Source organism: Triticum aestivum, chromosome 6B (genome assembly GCF_018294505.1).
Source record: "Triticum aestivum cultivar Chinese Spring chromosome 6B, IWGSC CS RefSeq v2.1, whole genome shotgun sequence".
Classification (NCBI taxonomy): Eukaryota; Viridiplantae; Streptophyta; class Magnoliopsida; order Poales; family Poaceae; genus Triticum; species Triticum aestivum.
This window is the reverse complement of record NC_057810.1, coordinates 234,765,744-234,785,985: the sequence shown is the minus strand read 5'-3', so window position 1 is coordinate 234,785,985 and position 20,242 is coordinate 234,765,744. Positions and strand designations below refer to the sequence as shown.

The window sequence follows — 20,242 nt, the reverse complement described above, 5'->3', positions numbered from 1 at the left end:
CGGGAGGCGGGGCGACGGCGGCAGGATGGAGGAGGGAGGGGGCGACGGCCGGCGGCAGGATGGAGGAGGGAGGGGGCAAAAATGCGGTGGCGGCAGACGACAGGGCCGATGCGGGGGAGAGTGAGTTGGAGCAGAGAGAGGAGAGTGAGGGGCGGCCTAGTGATAGGATGGCTTTAGCACTAGCGCGTATCTAGGTAACGCGCTGCTGCTAAACTCCCTAGCAGTAGCACCTTACTATAAAAAGCGCTACCGCTAAGTGTAAGCATGCAAAAATACATTGTCTGTCAATGCAAAAATACATTGGCCATCAATGATCTTTTTGTACAATCTGAATTGTCAATATGAGTCCTCTCCGGTAGGAACCGGAGAACTCTCATATTGCGGCCACAAATTCTACACATAGAGTTCAATAAAGACCAAGTGGTTGTGATAGTTTGAGAAGTAACATATTTAAGGTGGTAAACACCCTGTTCGCAGAGCGAGGTGGGACTAAAGTTGTGGACTGAACTTAGTAGTAACGAGCTTTATAGAAATGCGCTACTGCTAACATCAATAGCAGTAGCGCGGTACGGAATACGACGCTACTACTATAACTAGCTTGATGGCAAGGTCATGACAATTATAGTAGTAGCGCGGTTTACAGAGGACGCGCTACTGCTATTTTTCTTTCAGCAACACGTTTTTCTGGCACGTGCTGCTGCTAAATAGCAGTAGCGCCGTATTTTGAAGAGCGCTGCTAGTAAGATTCTATGTATAAGGTTTTCCCTAGTAGTGAGTGGGGATACGGTGGGCCGTTCACAAAAACAAAAACATTCGATCATACCAAACATGCCTGACGACCGGTAGCAGGCGACGCGACTGTCACAGCGAAGCAGAGCAACCCACCTCCGCAACCACATCAATGTCGACCACCTCTTGCTCCTCTCGCTCACCTCCACCGCGGCCCTCTCCGCTTTCTAGCTGGCCTCCCCCTCCTTCAAGCGCTTCCTCCTAGAGTAGGTGGGGGTGGAGGGGTATTTATAGCCTTCACCCAAAATCCAACCGTTACACAATTTGACTCAACTCGATGACACCGGAGAAAAATCTCGTTGAAACTGATTTGTGTAAAAGATATGAACATTGAGCTTTTCTGTGGAACCGAAGTGGAAATCTCGGACAGACCGAAAAGCGATAACTTAGGCAGGACTTTTTTTTTCCAGTAGTTCCGATCAATTCAACTCGGTGATTCCGAATTGAATGAATTGGCTTACAAAAACTTGGTCACAGCAACTCGGTGAGACAGATCGCAATCTCAGTGAGGCCGAAATTCTAGGATTTGGCTTTGGCAGTGTATAGGATCAACTTGGTGGGTTTGGGATAGATGTTTTCAGGGGGACCGAGATGAAATTTTAGGGTTTGGACATATGTTATTTGGAGAGGGTGTTTGAGAATTTTTGGAGCAATATCACTAAGCACTTGAGTCATGATCAAAACCGCATCCCCTTTTAATAGTATTGACTTTTCTATGGACTCAATGTGATCTTGGATCACTTAACAGAAAATATAGAGTCTTGAAGCTTTGCCAATCCATGTCCTTAGCATTTTGAGGGGTACACAATCTCATGTCCTTGCGATGCCAATCATTGATCTTTTCTGAAATCTATTTTTAATAAGCATTAGATCAATGATATATATGTTGTTATGAATTACCAAAACCACCGGGGGATTAGTTGCACTTTCAGCGGCCAAAGAGGAGAAGGCATGGAAAACTTTGTGGAAGGCCGAGGTTCCAGGCAAGGTTAGAATGTTCCTTTGGCGGTCATCGAAACATTCGATTCACACTAATGATGTCAGGGCACATGACCAATTCGAGCGCGTATGATATCTGCGGAGCACCGAATTCATGGAGGCATTCATTGGTCAACTGCACAATGTACAGGTGTACCTGGGCATTAGTTGATAAGGAGCTGGCACAAAAGATAACATCCACTCCCGAACCGAATGCGAAGCAGTGGCTGTTCACGCACATGGAAACATTGTCGCATGACCTCTTTGTGAAACTTTCTGTCACTCTGTGGGCTATATGGGCAGCTAGAAGGAAAGCTATTCATGAGGGCATCTTTTAGAGCCCGCATGCGATACAATCCTTCATCAATCGTTATATCGAAGAGCTTGACATGATCAAGGAAGGAAGGCGGACTCCAGTTCGAGCAACGCCTGTTCCACCCATTGTACCACCATCAAGACCAAGAGCTCGGGGTTCAGGAAGATTCATGTCGTCGTGGGAGTCTAACTAGGAAGAAGAGGCTCGGCTATAGCAGTATGTAAAGACAACAAAGGGAATTATTTGGGAAGTTCGGGATTGGTGATTGACGGTTCACATGATCCGACCATGCTTGAGGTGATCCCATGTCGGGAGGCACTTGCGTTAGCAGTGGAACTGCATCTACAAAATGTCGCTATATCGTCTGACTCACAGCTAGCGGTGAATGCCATAGCCAAAGGGTCTATTGAATTTATGCTCCAGCCAACTCATCCAAAAGTCTGAACTGATGAAGGAAGGTGGGCAATATATTTCAACTCTACCCCTCACATTTAGGCTATTTTTGTCCTTAGACATGAGATTGATGTGGGCCGCAGAATCGTTTTATTTAATACCGCGTTGGCAGGGTCTTGAACCCAAGACCTGTTGGCTCTGATATCATATTGAATTTATGCTCTAGCCAACTCATTCAAAAGTCCGAACAGATGAAGAAAGACGGACAATATATTTCAACAGAGTCGAAGGAAGCTATAGAGCTATTATCGGTGAAATTAAATTCCAAGCAGCTTTTTTCACTTGTAACTTTTCTTTCAAATGTCGTGTTGTGAATTATAAAGCACATAAAAGTTAGCGAAGTATACTTTTAGATTCGATCACGAGCGTTATGTTTGGTTTGGCCAACCTCATGACCCAACTTGTATCCCATCTTGTGTGGAGTTTGATGAATAAAATTTTGTCTTGCCCCTAAAAAAAATCAGTCATACCGGACAGGCCTGACGACCGGCAGCGGGCGACGCCACGACGGTCACAGCGAAGCAGAGCAAACCACCTCCGCGACCACACCAATGGCGACCACCTCTTGCACCTCGCCGTTCACCTCCACCGCGGCCCTCTCCGCCTCCCAGCCGGCCTCCCCCTCCTCCAAGCGCTTCCTCCCCTTCCCGTCCCGCCCGCCGCGCCCCGGGACCCGCGTCCGCGCGGGCTCCCTCAGGGAGTGGAGCGAGTTCGAGGACGCCGTCGAGAGCAAGGACCTCTCCCGCGCGCTCCGCTTCCTGCAGTCCGTGGAGCCCGCGTCTTATCCGGAAGCGTCCACGAATGCCGCTACGCAGGTGGCTCTCCCCCTGTCGCCGGGGCGGGACTGGGAGGTGCTGGACACCTGCATCGACGCAGATGACATGCGGCTCGTCGGCCGGGCGTACCAGTTCCTCTCCGACCGCGGGGTCCTCGCCAACTTCGGCAAGTGCAAGAACATAGGTAAACGGCGATCTCTCGTTAATTGTCCCATTTTTTTGCGTGATAATTGAATGGGTTTGAGGGCCATTTTATCCAAAATTATTATCACAGTTGCCAAACTGCCTTCAAATTTGTATTTGGTGTAGAATTCGGTATGTTAGCTGTTAGCAATGTTCGATGAGGACCGCGGGGGTTCATGGTAAAATCCAGCATTCTAGCCTGTATAGGGTAGTTAGCTATCTGTAGAACCCAAAGCTGTGAACTAATCTGAAAGTGTTTCACTGTACTGATTCAGTCAAGGAATGCCCTGAAAATTTGCACTTGGCTTACACTGTATTTACAGCAGTGCAGTGATAATTTCATTTAGGTCAAGAGATATTTATACCCTTTTTGCTGCAGTTCTGGAGGGACCGAGAGAAGTTACACCGACAATTTTGAAGGAGATGACAGGCCTGGAAGGTGAAAATTGAGGCAATATTCCCTTTCTTTCATCTGTGTTCTTCCTTATTCAAACATTGAAGTGGCACTGTTTTTTAAACTCATACTGCAACACTCCTTGTCTTACCCGTGGATATGTGAAATAGGATAATGCACCAATTTAGGACTTCACCTTCTTATGTAGCCCTTATCTTCTTCATGTTTTACTTTTCTCAGCTGCAAAGCTTGCACCAAAGAAGTGGGGTCTCTCAGGAAATTCTCGTTATGTTCTGGCTACTTTTTTTGGTGGTGCATCTTTTCTACTAACCCAAGGAGTGGATGTACGGCCTAACTTGGCTGCGATATTGGCGTTAGCAACAGCAGATGCGCTTTTTCTTGGTGGTACTTGTGCTGCACAAATCTCATGTTTCTGGCCTCCATACAAGCGCAGAGTCCTTGTACATGAAGCCGGACATCTTCTTACTGGTATTTCTTTCCTTCAATGTCTCACACTGTTTTATGGTCTCAAGTTCCTGTATCGTTCCAACTTTAGGATGGTAGCTTTTATGTGTTAGTTTTGCAGTCTGCTATTTGCATTGTTCAGGATATCGGTAACTGGTACCATATCCGTCAGGTGACGATAAGGGATTATATAGGCGAATCGGCCCGTTAGTTGGCCGATAAACCAGTTAATTGGTTATTTGGTGACCCACCGAGTAGCGACTAACTGGCCGATATTTGGAACAATGGCTATCTGTATAACATCTGACTTCTGAGACTAGTTTTTACCCTAAAATATCTTACTTTCATGAACTTGTGTCTAGCTTATCTAATGGGCTGCCCCATACGAGGAGTCATCCTGGATCCCTTTGTGGCACTGCGGATGGGCATTCAAGGCCAGGTACCACCTTTACTACTTTTTATTATTTATTTCATGTATGTTGTGCTAGTTGTTTTTTATGTTTATTATCTGATGAAGTAGTGTAATTTCTGTCATTTCAATACATCATCCCGCCTTCTCAAAATTTTGAGTTAAGGTTACTTACAAGTAACAAATGTTCTACTGCCATCACTAGCAAAGTGGTGTGACTGAGTTCAATCTGCCCATGTTCCTGCATATATTATTAAATAAGTATGCAGAAGTATTTTGTTTTCAAGTTGGATTTAGATGCAGTTTTAGAAGTCTTTGCTGATCTAGAAGGCTAATACACCTCACCAAGTTGGTATGTGGTAGCCAAGACTAAAGAAATATGTCTTGTAAGAAGTGGCTGAGCTAGCCGGCCTTTGGAGCCTGGGCAAAGCCTAACTGTGGCTATGGTAGTTTTAAAAGAATAGGTCCCCGCCCCAGTTCCATTGATCACGAAACCAAATCGGTTCAGGTTTTACATCACCAGTCCACGGGGGAATAACAGAGGCGTTACCCCAGCAAAACAAAAGAAGTAAATAAAAAGTTCAGAGAACGTCTCGTACATCTATTAACCGTGTTACAAGGAGATAACAAAAGATATCCACACGACCAGAACCCCAGATCACACTCAGATGTTGGGGACGACATGAAGCATCATCCCATTCTTCACAAATTTCAGCGAGGTGGCCTCCAGCCAGCGGCCCAGCGCACAAGACTGGCCGTAGTACCTTCCCAGGCTTCAGAATTAGCATGACGCGGCCATGGGAACTCCATCTTCAGAGACTCAGGATGGAACCACTCTGTATATCTGCTCTCTTGCACCCTCTGAGCACAGGAGCCGCCACTGAAAGAAATGCAGCAATTTTCCGCCAACTCACCCGCATTCCAGACAAATATGTGCTCGATTAAAGCAAATATGATTATGAAGCTTCCACAACCCCCATAGCGTCATTTGCTACTTTATGGTTGTATTACTTATCCACAAACAAGCTCCAGCCTCAAAGTAAGTTAGTAATGCCTGGAAGTCCAGTGAAATGAGAGATCACTTTCCAAGCATGCATGCCTCAGCTTCAGAAGAGAGTACAGATGATAGATCAGGCACATTCTGTCTTTTATTCAAATTGTCTCTAGGTAGGAGCCTGTTATTAGCCAGTAACCACAAGAAAATGTGGATTTTTGGTGGGACAGCTAGCTTCCAAACAGCAGGAACATGTACAGGCATAACTCCCTTAAAGTTGATGATAGTGTAAAATTAACTAGCAGAGTACATCCCTTTTGATTCAAACTTCCCAGATAATAGCATGATCATACTCATTAATCTGAAGCGAATTAGCAATATGAATCACATCAAACTGTTTGTTGAGCCGATTCTGATCTACACATCTTCTAAAAGTATCTTTTATATTGCACCCAATCCCAGATGTCAGGGCAATATTATGCCCATACAACTCCTAGAATTTTTTTTTTTTGAAAGACAACTCCTAGAATTGAATAGCAGATTTGAGCTGCCAAACCAATGGTCTTCCAAGAACTTAACCTTTTTGACATTTCCAACCTTCCACTGATATCCCATCATACCAGCTTTTGCAGCCCATAAGACACCCTCCAAAAGGGTGAGATATCATTGGTAGGACAGGCAAATAAGTTTGGGTCCTGAGTTCTATACTTACAAAACAATTATCTGTTTCTAGAGTTTGTTGTCATTAAATGGTACTCCCTCCTTCTCATAATGTAAGACGTTTTTTGACACTAGTGTAGTGTGAAAAAACGTCTTACATTATGGGACGGAGGGAGTATCTTTTAACCCAAAGTCTAGAGACACACATTCATATCTGTATCCCTAAACCACCAAATTATTTTTTCCTGTGTGAACAGATACCAATTGGCTCCAGATTCTTTTTTTCCTGTGCCAACAGATATCAATGGGCTGGATGATATTTATGGTGTCCTTCATGATCATCCAGAAGCAGTATGCCATCTGAGAATTTATGAGAGCTATAGCCCATTTAGGGAATTTAATGACACTCATCATGTAAATAGGAATATTTGCTTAGCAGGATTGAATAGAACTAATTTCTCACTATCAATGACAGGTTGCAAGTCCTCCTTTCTAAGTTTGTTATAGTGCAAGGGAACTCCAAGATACTTCATAGGAAATTCCCCTAATCTGTAACATAAGGTTTGGGCATAAGTTTGTCCCTAATCAACATCGATGTTGATAGGCATTAGTTCACACTTGTGACGGATATTTGTTCCAAGCAAGAGAGGATCCGCTTAAGGATCATGGCAGATTTTTTTTTCAAACCAGATATTAAACCATGCCTAGGAGATTTCATCAGCATTCTAGTGAACAATCAGTTACTAGGTTAAATAGTAAAGGAGAGATAGGGTTGACCAGCTTCAAAGAAGTTGCTATTGATGTCATTAATTCTAAAACACCAACAGATCCTTTATAGAGCAAGGATTGTATCAAATTCATCTATTTAGCACCAAAGCCTCTCTGGTGCATCATAGAATTAAGAAATTCTCTATTTACTCTATCAGGCCTTCTCATAATCTAGCTTAAACATAGAACCAGATTGCTCGTTGTGTGCTACATCATGAATAATTTCATGTGCATTGATATGGTAGTGAACTTTTGCCCAAACATTAGTCTTCAACCTCAAACACATCACTTTTTCTACTAAAAGAATATATTGTTTCTAAGGGAGGCTTGCCAGCCGAGTCCGGCCAGCTGCCCAGGGTTGCCAGGAGGTGGCTCCGCCAGTGCTCGTAAGAGTAAGACTATAGGATTAGACTTCCTTGTTTTTCTTTGTGCAGATTGTGGCACAATCTGTCAAAAAAATCCTGAAGGATCTGAGATATGCTTTTCATGGAGATCTCAAGATGTGTAATCTCACACCTCTGCAGGCAGGAACACAGTTCTGGGATGCAAAGATGGAGAAAGAACTTGGTGAGGGTCATCTGTCTAGTACAGCATTTGACAGGTATGTAACCAGGCGTTATGTTTCGATTTCGACACTCGGAGTTGTTGGACATCGTCTCTTCTGTACTGAAGCGAGACCGTAATTGCAGATACTGCATGATTCTGTTTGCTGGAATCGCCGCAGAAGCACTTGTATACGGGGAGGCAGAAGGAGGAGAAAATGACGAGAATTTATTCAGGAGTTTGTGTGTTCTGCTCGATCCTCCGCTTTCTGTCGCACAGGTCCATATTCTTCTTCTGATGTGTCTCTTCTTACCTTTGTCTTAATAAACCAAAACAGTCCATGAGTATCTTTCGTTGCTTATCACCAGATGGCAAATAGAGCTCGCTGGTCAGTGATGCAGTCTTACAACCTCCTGAAGTGGCACAAGAAAGCGCATAGAGCTGCCGTCAAAGCACTCGAAAGCGGACATGGTCTCAGCATCGTCGTTAGGAGGATCGAAGAAGCCATCGCCTCCGACAGATAGCTGGGGATGTTGATATCTTACACGTATTCGTGCCGATAAGGTTTACTTACTGAGAGGTTTCAGCAATGCAAAGAAGTTGACGCACACAAGAAATCTTGCTACTTGCCGAGGCAAGAAGTGGAGTTAAGCTGGGATTGCACGCGCTCTTCAATGAAAGCGTAACCATATAGTATATCTCGTCGATCCATTGATGTGGGTAAAGGAGGAAAAGGATCATCTGATGCATGTGTAGCCAGATGAGCTCCGTGGAAATTTGCAAGCTGGGAAACAGCTATGTGCTTGGTGTTGTTGCCAGTATGCCATATATGTGCATATATATAGGAGATGTAAAGAAGTGATGATGATGAATGTTTTTTTGTACGCTTGACAAGTATAAACATAGGTAACAATAGATATAGCTTTTTGTTTCAGTGCTTTTGACAGCTATCTGGTTGATTGGATGACCGACCGTTGTCTATGGCTTGATTCCATGCTCCAAACATGATATAATCCTCGGATATGCAGAACTCGCAACTCTTAGAAAGTAGAATGACCAACTTTTACATGAATTTTCAAGTGGATGAGATCGATGAGTGGCCTCAGTTGGAGATGGGATTGCACGTGTTTATGGATTGAACGAGATTCAAGCGGGAGAAATGGTGGAATTTGCCAACGGTGTGAAAGTTTTTCTCTTTTGATAGCCACTCTTCCATCCCACAGTACCACAGAGGGTATCAATGGCCTTGTGATCTCCATGAACGGAGATCACTACTAAAAAACTATAACTATAAGGGCTCGAACCAGAATTTCGCCTCTGCCACTTTCAGTTCATTGTGTGGACAGAAACATTTGCAAGAGGACGCGTCACTCGAAGCTACTCCCTCCTTTTGAAAATACTTGTCATCAAAATGGATAAAAGAGGATGTATCTAAACGTGTTTTAGTTCTAGATACATCTCTTTTTGTCCATTTTGATGACAAGTATTTCCGGACGGAGGGAGTATGAAACAAACTGCTTCCATTTATGTTTGCTCGCTTGCCGATCGAAGCAGCTCTGGACTTCAGACTCAGGGAATAATACAACCTGCCAGTGCAAAGTCACAAAGATAAGTTCTGAATTATACCCCTCAGGTTCAGCATTGTAGTACTTGTTCTTAGAAACAGCATCTCAGCAACTTTAGACCCCTACGACATACATCCATGCATTTGACACAAGTGAAAGAAAACATTGCCTATTTGCACGTCCAGTATAATGTCTTGGAGCTGAACTCTTTCTTTTCTTTTTCTTTTTTTTTGCGAATGGTCTTTTAGACGGGCAGGTTCTACTTCCTCCATTCCTAAATACTCCCTCCGTTCCTAAATATAAGTTTTTCTAGAGATTATACTATGGACTACATACGGAGCAAAATGAGTGAATCTACACTCTAAAATATGTCTATAAAATCCGTATGTAGTTTGTAGTGGAATCTGTAAAAAGACTTATACTCCCTCCGTTCCTAAATACTTGTCTTTCTAGAGATTCAAACAAGTGACTACGTACGGAACAAAATGAGTGAATCTACTCTAAAATATGTCTATATACATCCGTATGTGGTATCCATTTGAAATCTCTAGAAAGACAAATATTTAGGAACGGAGGGAGTATAAGTCTTTGGAGACATTCCACTATGGACCACATACGGAGTAAAATGAATGAACTACACTCTAAAATGCATATATATACATCCGTATGTGGTCCATAGTAAAATCTCTACAAAGACTTATATTTAGGAACGGAGGGAGTATTTAGGAACGGATGGAGTATAAGTCTTTTTAGAGATTCCACTACAAACTACACACGAATGTATATAGTGTAGATTCACTCATTTTGCTCCGTATGTAGTCCATAGTGCAATCTCTAAAAAGACTTATACTACTCCCTCCGTCCGGAAATACTTGTCCTAAAAATGGTTGTATCTAGACTTATTTTAGTTATAGATACATCCATTTTATCCATTTTTAGGACAAGTATTTTCGAACGGAGGAAGTAGTATATACCAGGCATTGCATCTCCCGAGCTGGCCACACATATAAACTACCAGATCAAGGAGACGGTGCATATATATCTTGTAACCGGCTAAAATCTCAAAAGAAGAGTCACAACATTATTTGAGGATGCATGTATGCAGCTTGGTCAGCACTTCAGCAGCACCGTTGCTGCAGTGACTCGTCACATTCTCCAGATAACTGAAGCTTACTCTGCTGATACAAGCTTACAACGATTGGGCTGTCGCCTTTCAGAAATGAAATGAAAAGAAGAGAGGTTATCCCTCGCAAAAAGGGTTTATCATTGGCCTGCATTATGCTATAGAGTTGTTCCGATAGCATTCGCCGGATTCCTTAGATGGATGCAATAGCCCTGCGGCAAACATCAAAAAAGGAGAATCTGAAGCTTAATCTGGCGATTTCCAGTTCACACGGTAGTAAAGAGCATGCTGTCTTGTCTGGATCACATGTCCTCCCTGGAGAGACTGTCACCACCGGAGGTCCGCTCTGGAGAGTGTCGTCGCCGGAGGCGAGCTTTCCATCATCTGTGTCGCTTTCAGGCCCTTCACCACCTCCAGCATGGTCGGCCTCGCCCACGGGTCGTCGGCGGTGCAGTCCCGGGCGATGGCGAGCACGCGCGCCATCTGCTGCCTGCACGCGCCCGAAGCCGGCAGGAGGCAGGGATCGAACACCTCCTTCTCACGGTGGCGCGCCACCATCCACTGCACCCAGCCGACGAGGCTTCCGCCGCCTTCATCCACCTCCTGCCCCGTCGGCGCCTGTCTGGTCAGCAGCTCCAGCATGACGACGCCAAAGCTGTAGACGTCGCCCCTCGCGGTGCATTGCATCGACAGCCCGTACTCCGGGGGGATGTAGCCGAGCGTGCCGGCGAGGTTGGTGCTGACATGGGTCTCGCACGCACTGATGATCCTCGCGAGGCCGAAGTCGGAGACCCTCGGCTCCAGGTCCCAGTCCAGCAGGATGTTGCTCGATTTCATGTCCCGGTGGATGATATGGGGCACGAAGCCGTGGTGCAGGAACGCCAGGCCCTTGGCAGAGCCGAGGCATATCTTAAGACGGTCCGGCCATCCCAGCGCGTAGGCTGCGTCGGTCCGGTTCTTCCTCAGCCATGCCTCGAGGCACCCGTGCTCCATGTACTCATAGATCAGGAACCGCTCATCGCCGGAAGCGCAGTAGCCAAGGAGGGGAACAAGGTTTGGGTGTTTCACCTTCCCAATGGTCTCTATCTCAGCTTGGAATTCACGGTTGTCTTGGAGCTGGTGGCCACCGTGCAGCCTCTTGACAGCAACTTGCCGGCCTCCGAAGAGTGCTGCCCTGTAGACAGTGCCAAAGCCGCCGTCGCCTATGATGTGTAGATTACTGAAATTCTCAGTGGCTTTCAAGATATCATCTGCGGCGACCCTCATCAGTGAGTGCTCAAATGTCGCGAGGTTGATACTCAGAGGCTCCCGTGACTTCTTCCCTAGGAGTTTGCTCCTTAAGGTTTCCTCTGAGGTCACCATGGTCTTGCTCACAGGTACAAGAGCCCATGAGGACCTTCTCTTCAATAGTCTCCGTCTCAAATAAACCCCCAGAAGAACCAATAGAATGATAATGATCGTAATGCCACAGACGATTGCTGCTAGTGAAACTCGATAAGATGGATGAGCCGCCTTGTGATTGATGTTATTAGCAGCACAGTCCGCTAAGTTGTACGTGCCAACAATGTGGTTACCAGAGAAGTTGGCAAACACAAGGTTAAACATATCACATATACCACATGGGATGGTGCCACTGAAATCGTTGCTTGATAAGTCAAGATAGTTCAAAGTGGTAACATTGCAGACAGCTGAAGGCAGGCTCCCGTTGAGGCTATTGCTGTGGATATCAAGAGAGGTCAGCCCTGTGAAGTTAGAGATAGACACATCGAGGCTCCCTGAGAAATGGTTATTGCTTGCATTGAACGTGTTCAGGGCGCTCGAGGATCCTTCATCCCCATCGGGACAGGAGAATAGGATTTCTCCAGAGAGGTTGTTGTTACTGACATCCAGACGGCTTAGGTGGTGGTTGCAGAGCAAAGACGGGGGTAGATTGCCAGTAAGCGTGTTACCCGACAAGTTCAGCTTATAAATTGCAGGAAGAATGTGGCCTATCTCAGCAGGAATGGATCCATTCAGGCGGTTATTAGACAGAGAAAGGTCCTGAAGTTGTACAGATGGCGCAGACCAAGGAAGCATATGTCCTACTAATGCATTGAAAGACAGGTCAATGGTTGCAAGACCCGTCAGTTCGCCAAGCTCTGCAGGAATAGTTCCATTCAACAAGTTGCCTTGCAGGCATAGTTCCGCCACTATAGCACAATCCTTGATCGTTGTTGGGATCTGACCAGTCAATTGGTTGTATGACAGGTCAAGAAGTCGTTGGTGCTGATAAAATCTCAAATCAACGCGAGACACGCGCGAGAATCCCACACAGATCTCGGAAGGGATAGTGCCTGACAGCTGATTATTAGACAAAGCCAAACTATTAAGCAGTGTCAAGCGTGATATCTCCCTTGGGATGTGTCCGGTCAGACTGTTATAGCTCAGGTCTAGCGTGACGAGGTTTGTGCAGTTGAATAGCTCTACCGGGATGTTCCCAGACAACATATTGCAATGCAGAGACAATGTTATCAGACCCTTTAGAGTGCCGACCGACCGTGGAATTGGTCCTTCCAAGTAGTTATTGTCAATCCGCAGAATCTTCACGTGGGAAAGTTCGGCAAGGCTCTCAGGGATCATGCCGGTGAGGTTATTATCACTGAGATAGAGTTCCTGAACAGTTGATGACTCCCAGAACTTGTCAGGCAGAGACCCCGTGAAATTGTTCTGGGTGAGATCCAGGCTAACTAGCGGTAGCTCAGCCAAGTATTCTGGTATCTCACCACAGAGCTGGTTAACTTGCAAACTCAGTATAGTGAGGTTCCTGCATCCTTTGAATGTCTCCTTAATACTCCCTGTCAGATTGTTACTATACAAGTTGAGTGATCGCAGAGAGATAGCTTGACACACCCCGGCAGGGATAGGGCCTGAGAGCAGGTTCTTTCCGGCAGAGAATTCAACCAAATGTTGCAAAGGCAGCAATGGCAGAGGCCCACTGAACATGTTGTTCGTCAACAATATAGACATAATATTCCCCCAGTTTTGAAGCCAATCTGGAATGCGGCCCGACAGTCTGTTACCTTCCGCTTTAAAGCTGATAATAGCTTCTAACTCTGCAAGTTCTTCAGGGATAGAGCCAGTAAAATGATTGAAGGACAGGTCTATAACAGTAATCTTCTTGCAGTTACCAAGTTCTTTCGGTATGGCCCCAGTGAGCCCTGCATGAACTGCTAACAATTTAGTTAGATTGCTCAGTTCACCGACAGATGTTGGGAGTTCAGCAGTGAAGTTGTTCCCTGATATATCAAGAGTCATCAAGCTTTCAAGACCACCGATTGACCGAGGTATGGCACCATTGAACTCGCAGTTGGAGAGTTTAAGCACTTTTAGCCGCTTTAGGTGACCAATCTCTTCTGGAATGCTTCCAGTGAAACCATTGTTCATTAAATTTATAAGTTCCAGGTTTTCTAGTTGACCAATCTCCTCAGGAATTGGCCCAGTCAAACCGTTTGACGACAAAACAAGTCTCCTGAGGTTCACCAATGCGCCTATTCCAGGAAATATTGATCCAGTGAGGCTGTTATTGCTTGCGGCAAGGTATGAGAGCCGGGTCAGATTACAGAAAGCTGCCGGTAACGACCCGCTGAATGTGTTCCTGTTAAGGTTCAGAAACTCCAGGTTCTGCAAGGTTCCCAGCTCTGGAGGAAGGCTTCCAGAGATGGAATTCATGGACATGGATAGCTTAGTGAGGTGCTGAAGCTGACCAATGGCAGGGCTCAGTTGTCCGGAAAGGCAGTTTTTGTCAAGCACCAGTTCTTTAAGCATCTTCAAGTCAAATAGTGAAACTGGTAGGGGGCCAGCGAGCTGATTATTGCTCAGGTCTAGGTACTGGAGCTGCCGCAAATTTCCCACAACTTCCGGGAGCTCACCATTGAACTGACATCCACTGACCTTTAACCGAACAAGCAACTGGAATGCCCCGATGCATGACGGAAAGGGGACATAGAGTGGCACATGGGACAGATCTATGGCCACAACCGCGTCTCCCGCACAAGTTATACCTGACCAGCTGCATGGAGGAGTTTTTGGATCAAACCAGTCACTGAGAAAGCCTTTCCCTTGAGGAATTGCATTCCTCAGAACAAATAGATTCCTTTTATCAGATTGCGGCGATGCAGATATACGGATAATACAGATAAGTTGGACCAGCAGGTAGAGGCTATCCTGGAAAAGGAGGGGACAATCAAGAGTAAGTATCAGTGCTGAGGTAACAGAGTTTTGAACAATGACAATACATCAAACCAAAATCTTGCAGAAACAAATGAAATAAGGTGCTAAAAAATATCCCCTCCGTTCCTAAATATAAGCCCTTTTAGAGATTCCAATACCAACTACATACAAAGCAAAATGAGTGAATTTACACTCTAAAATATGTCTATGTACATCTAAATGTAGTCCTAATTGAAATCTCTAAAAAGGCTTATATTTAGAAACTAAGGGAGTACTTGGCAGAAAAAACTGATCAGGGCATCTTCCATGAGCCAATAGACAATCGTGGATCAACAAAGCAGAAGGTGATTCAACAAAGCTTAAGCTGGTGTTCTAGGTATATACACATGCTAAATAAGAAATGAGAAATTACTGTGTAAGATTAAGAGTCCCAGGCAAGTGGAATCTGGATACATGCCAATGTAATTCTAAATACCATCGCCAACTTCCAAAGAAGTTGCACGTGCAAGATTGCTCTTGTACAAACTTTCCAGATATGGCATGCCATTTGCAGCACTTACCTGAAGATGCTACTCTGTCAGGGTCAAAAAGTTCATTTTACACTTCCACCTTTGTAGCAAAATGCCCTTCCTTGCTGGTTGTTTCCACATCCACACACACAGCCAATACATCGAACAGGTTGTGGGCGCCGGTTCGGATTCACCCGCGGACAATCCATCACAGCTCTTTCCTTCTCCCTCTTCTCCGGCAATGCTGCCCGGTGCTCTTTCACCTCGCACATGGGCTCACCGGCAATCGTCCGGTACGTCATGACGTTCCTCATCGTCCGTCGTCACCCCCGACCCGTGGTGTTGGCCTAGACGGTCCTGGTGATCTCGGAGGCACCAGAAGGGGAAAGGGAGCCGCCAGGGCCGGGGCGATGACGAGGGACAGGCAGAGGTCGGCGCGCGGCGAGGGAGGCGACGGCGGGAACGGATAAGAGCGCGAGGGGAAGCTGCAGCGTCGCGTCCCTCGGAGCTACAGCGAGAGGCCTCGATCAATCCGCGGGCCAGCGGCGCACGGCCGGGTACTTGCGTTTACGCGGAATGGTTGCGGAATTCTTGACCGGCGAAGCTCACGGTGAGCTATGGCGGCGGTGGTGGTGCCGTGGTGGGGGGACTGGAACGCACAAACTTCTTTCTTGGCGGCGGGTAGGGGTCAGTGCTCCGACCGTATTAAAATCGTTTAATTGTAAAATAGCTTTATATTTTTTGAGCAAATAAAATGGCTTTATATTGAAACGACCTCCAGAAGACCCGTATATACGGAAAGTTCACTCACTGAGGATGTGTCGCTGCAACCTATACCTGGCCATCCACCGGGCCAGGCCTGACCAGAGGTAGAAAACTGAGGCTCGAGCCCGGCCCGGCTGTCGGGCCTACTTTTCAGGCCCAAACCCGGCCCGTCACTGCAAAAAAACACCGGGCCCGGGCTCGGCCCATCCTAGTCTTCGGGCCTAAAATCTAGGCCCAAGCCCAGCCTAGGAGCAGCGTCGGGCCGAGACGGGTCGGGCTTTTTTGGGCCGGGTCGGGCAGGGCCGTTTGGGCCGGGCTGCCCATGGCCAGGGCCTGAATGATGTGCGGTTCTACAAATGGCTTTATATACAATTTAAGTTTTAGATCAACCACCACACACATTACAACGCAACGCAAGGAGTCTGCTCTAAGCAAAACAACAAAACCGCGTCTCGACCAACACCGATCACCTCAAAGAGCAACAACTACAACCGAGCCTCCCTTGCCGATGCACCAACCACCCTAGAATGCCTAAAAGGAGATGGCGAGTGGATGGCGGGATTTGGACAAACCCGAGCAAGTTATCGTCTTTGACTCACCGGCAACGGTGTACATTGCGCCGATGAAGATCTACCTGGACTAGCGGCAAGCATCGAAGAGCCGCAACACAAAACCTCCAACTATGTCTGCCCACATGAGGCTCTCAACAGTCACGGCGTCGAGACACCGCCATCGCCGATCCGAAAAGGGACCTAGGCTTTCGCCCGGAGACAACAACCCAAGCAAGAGGGGAAAATGCGGGCACACCTCCGCGACGCCTCCAAGGAGGGAAACGATACCTACAGGCGCCGTCACCGCTAGCACCGGCCGAAGACGGGCAAAATTTTCATCTGTAATGTTGTGCACTTCCAACCATCCCCACCGTATTGAGGCCATTGTCCATGTTGGGTTACTCCGCCACCGCCGCAGCACCTCACCAATGTGATCAGAACGTCATGGAACACTGACACACTGCACAGCCTCCGGAACACGGCCCACCTTCCACCTCCGGCATGACCAAGACCCCGCAGCACAGGAACACATCTCGACCTCATGCAGCACCCAACCCACCAACTCCTGGCAGGTAGAAGCGTAGCGGTTGCGGCCTGGAGCGCTAGATCGGGCAGCAATGAGCCCTAGATCTTGGCCAAGCCCTCTCCTTTAGCACCTGCACCAGCGCCACCAGGAGGCCATCGTCGCTCGTCCAAACACCGCAACAAGGTCCGGCCGCTGCTCGTGCAGCAACACCTGGCCGAGCATCGCTGTGCCTCTCCATGTCTGAGCGGCACCGCCTCCTTCATCACCCATGCCAGCGCCACCTGGATGGCACCCCACACCCGTGCTCCTCCACTATGCTCCACGTTGTGCATCACCATGCTCCGTTGTGCCCGCGCTCCTCGCTATGCCCCACCACGCACCGCGCTGTGCTCCGCCATGCCTGCGCTCCTTGTTGTTCCCCACACGCGCACCTCGTTGTGCTCCGCCAAACCGGAAGAACTCACCCACGCGGCCCGCTTGACGCCCTCCCCCATGCGAGGGAGGCCTGTCGGGCGCCGACCATGCCCGGCGTCTTTGTGGGCCGGGAGCCGCCACCGCCGCCGTCAGCGGCAGCGGCAAGGGGATCTCATGGAGGCGAGGGCTTCTCGGCGCTAGGGTTGGCGCCTCCAGAGCCCGAGAGGGGAAAGTGTATCGAACTGGATTTTTCTTAGAAATAAACAAATAGGATTGTCTCCCTGAAAGGCATGGGGGAGTCCCCTCTGCCGTGAACCCCATGAAACTGTCGATCACCTGATCTTTCGATGCATGTTTGCTTCATGGTTCTAGAACTCGGTTGGGATTGTTGTTCTTGAAAAAGCGCCTAAGTGTGAAATCTGCGCCTCATGGACGTGTCCACCGCTGTTAGCCCCGACACTACCAATTCCTTCGCCATCTTGCCTTGTTGGCAACTCTAGAAGCACCACAATGAGGTGGTCTTGGGGTTTAGAGGCCTCACACCCTCTCTCTCCCTCTGCTTTTGAAGGCATGTCGGGATGATGCTACTCTTGGCGCTCACATCTTTCGACTGCCTATCATCCTGAACCAGGCCGCCGGATTGCTCGCCTTTCGACCCCCCCCCCCCCCCCGCTGCCTTTGATTTCTCTTTTTTCTTTTTTGGTGATTCCATTTACCTTCTTTGTAAACATTTGAGACCTGCCTCCTTTTGGAAATATATTCAGGTGGGAAATTCCCGCACCCCCCTCTCTCCCTTGGCTTTGATTTTTTTCTTACAAAAATAGAAAAGAAAAGCAAAAATGAAACACAAAAGTTTGATCGGATTGTTTATCACCCACGAGCAACTAAATGGCATCAAAGTTAACCAGACAAAACTCTCGAATATCAACGCGTAGGGCCAAGCCAAGAGTGCACATGCCCCTTTCTCTCTCTCTCTCAAATAATAATAATAAGGGTGCACATGCATATGCAATTAATCTACTTGAGACAAGGATCTTAATTCTTAAACCGAGTAGAGTATGTACCTTCCAAAGCATGACTCTGTGCTTGACCAATTCTCGCGAGCCGCGACAACAACTCAACTGTTTGAGCAACGAGAAGTAGGAACGACCGACCTCCTCCACACCACTGCAGCTTTACCCAGCGGCACTGACCGGCGGCGGCGGCGAGGGAGAGGACGGGGAAGGAAGGAGCGCCAGAGGCAGCGGATGGGAGCGCCACCCGTGTCGTCCTGGGGGGGGGGGGGCAGAGGAATCCAAAGAATGTGCTTCCTATCCTCTGCCCTCTATTCTTTCATCTTCACCACTGCAACCAGAGCAAGCCCAACTAGACCAGATCTGGGTACCGCCGGAGCAGGCCAGAGCCTCCCGCCGCTAAATCCCTTGTTGCCCATACGACCAAGAGGTGCAGCCACCACGGAGCATGTCAGAAGGACAGCCGTGTAGCAGACCGCTGGATTGCTTGCCTTGGTACTCCCTCTGATTTTTTTTTGTGATTCCCTTTACCTTTGTTGTGAACATTTGAGGGCTGCCTCCTTTTGGAAATATATCCAAGCGGGAAATTCCTGACCCCCTCTCCCCCCACCCCCGCGTTATTTTTATTTTACAAAAATAGAAAAGAAAAGCAGAAATGAATTCACAGAGCAAAGTGTGCACATGCCCCCGCCCCCCCCCCCCCCCCCTCTCTAAAAAAGAAGAAGCATTGTGCACATGCATATGCGATTAATCAACTTGAGGCAAGAATCTTAATTCGTAAACGGAGTAGAGTATGTACCTTCCAAAGCATGACTGAGCAACGAGAAGTAAAACGGCCGACCTGATCTCACCCGTATAGAGAGGGGAAAGAAACCTGAAAACAAGGGATGCAAAAGCAAGCCCGGCCTGGACCATGCATGCAAGCAATTAATTAGTTAATGACATCCAAAAAAAGCCGCTAAGCAGTTACCAATTGGCAACCACTCTAAAGGATAAGGATCTACTCTAGGGCATATCTAGAAGTGCCCTATTTATCACACATCTAAATAACTCAATCAAATTAGAAACAAAAGTAAAACATAAAAAAAAATGCCTGCATAAATCTTAGCATAAAATCAATGATATTAGGCTTAGATGTGTAATACTTGGAGCACATCTAGATGTGCTTTAATAAAACTGAAAGGGGTAATTATCATTCAAGAGTAGCAAAATGAGTAGAGTTACGGCAGCATTTACTGACATGTCGAGCTATTGCGGCCGCTCTCGGCCGGGGCGATGTGCAACCAAGGCCTTTTCAGTTTATTAGATTTGGAAATATAGCAGTAACCGTACAAAATAATGTAGTACTATGGGATTGCAATCTTGAATAAATTTACGAAAACACTAACGCCCACACGTATAACAACATTGCAACTCGCCCATACGTTTGGATCATCGTCCAGTTAAGTTTGCATAAATCTTGACATACCGAGGCAGTTTTCGTGTGCCACGTAGAACAAGGCCGTGTGTGGGCATTGAAGAGGTCGTCCACACGCCCCACAGCACGCGGTTGCCAGCTGTCTTGTGTGGGCGAACTAGTTTCTGTCCGCACAGCCATCACCTAGTCCACCCGCGTGTGGGCGAACTGCTTTTCGCCCACACGACAGTCGTACATTGTTGGATGACAACTGCAGTTGCGCGTACATGGCAACTAGGTAAACACACATGACAACTATGATTCGTCTGCTAGACGGCAACTGCAGTTGCACGTACGTGGCAATCAGATAAACATACATGACAACTGTGACTAACCATACGTGGCAACTAGGTAAACACACATGGCAACTATTGTTTGATCAT

At 47.1% G+C, this 20,242-nt stretch overlaps 2 protein-coding genes across 2 annotated transcripts; one reads left to right on the top strand and one right to left on the bottom strand.

Annotated features, from left to right (window-relative positions):
* Positions 1 to 2,995: 2,995 nt before the first annotated feature.
* LOC123136744 (uncharacterized) lies at positions 2,996 to 8,662 on the top strand. Its single transcript, XM_044556234.1, has 7 exons — positions 2,996 to 3,496; positions 3,875 to 3,934; positions 4,130 to 4,378; positions 4,717 to 4,793; positions 7,710 to 7,786; positions 7,875 to 8,007; positions 8,097 to 8,662. The coding sequence occupies exons 1-7, from the start codon at positions 3,088 to 3,090 to the stop codon at positions 8,250 to 8,252; spliced, it is 1,161 nt and encodes a 386-aa protein (XP_044412169.1). The 5' UTR covers positions 2,996 to 3,087; the 3' UTR covers positions 8,253 to 8,662.
* A 1,698-nt stretch (positions 8,663 to 10,360) lies between these two features.
* Positions 10,361 to 15,819, bottom strand: LOC123136743 (leucine-rich repeat receptor protein kinase MSP1). Its single transcript, XM_044556233.1, has 2 exons — positions 15,186 to 15,819; positions 10,361 to 14,619 (listed from the first exon to the last, which is right to left on the bottom strand). The coding sequence occupies exon 2, from the start codon at positions 14,218 to 14,220 to the stop codon at positions 10,744 to 10,746; it is 3,477 nt and encodes a 1,158-aa protein (XP_044412168.1). The 5' UTR covers positions 14,221 to 14,619; positions 15,186 to 15,819; the 3' UTR covers positions 10,361 to 10,743.
* Positions 15,820 to 20,242: the final 4,423 nt, after the last annotated feature.

What these genes read in the sequence shown, in the direction of transcription:
- LOC123136744 (XM_044556234.1), top strand. Translation starts at nt 3,088, where the DNA reads ATGGCGACCACCTCTTGCACCTCGCCGTTCACCTCCACCGCGGCCCTC. An exon ending in GGATGGGCATTCAAGGCCAG is followed by an intron (nt 4,794 to 7,709) that starts GTACCACCTTTA and finishes ACACCTCTGCAG; the next exon opens with GCAGGAACACAGTTCTGGGA. An exon ending in TCTAGTACAGCATTTGACAG is followed by an intron (nt 7,787 to 7,874) that starts GTATGTAACCAG and finishes CCGTAATTGCAG; the next exon opens with ATACTGCATGATTCTGTTTG.
- LOC123136743 (XM_044556233.1), bottom strand. Translation starts at nt 14,220, where the DNA reads ATGCTTAAAGAACTGGTGCTTGACAAAAACTGCCTTTCCGGACAACTG.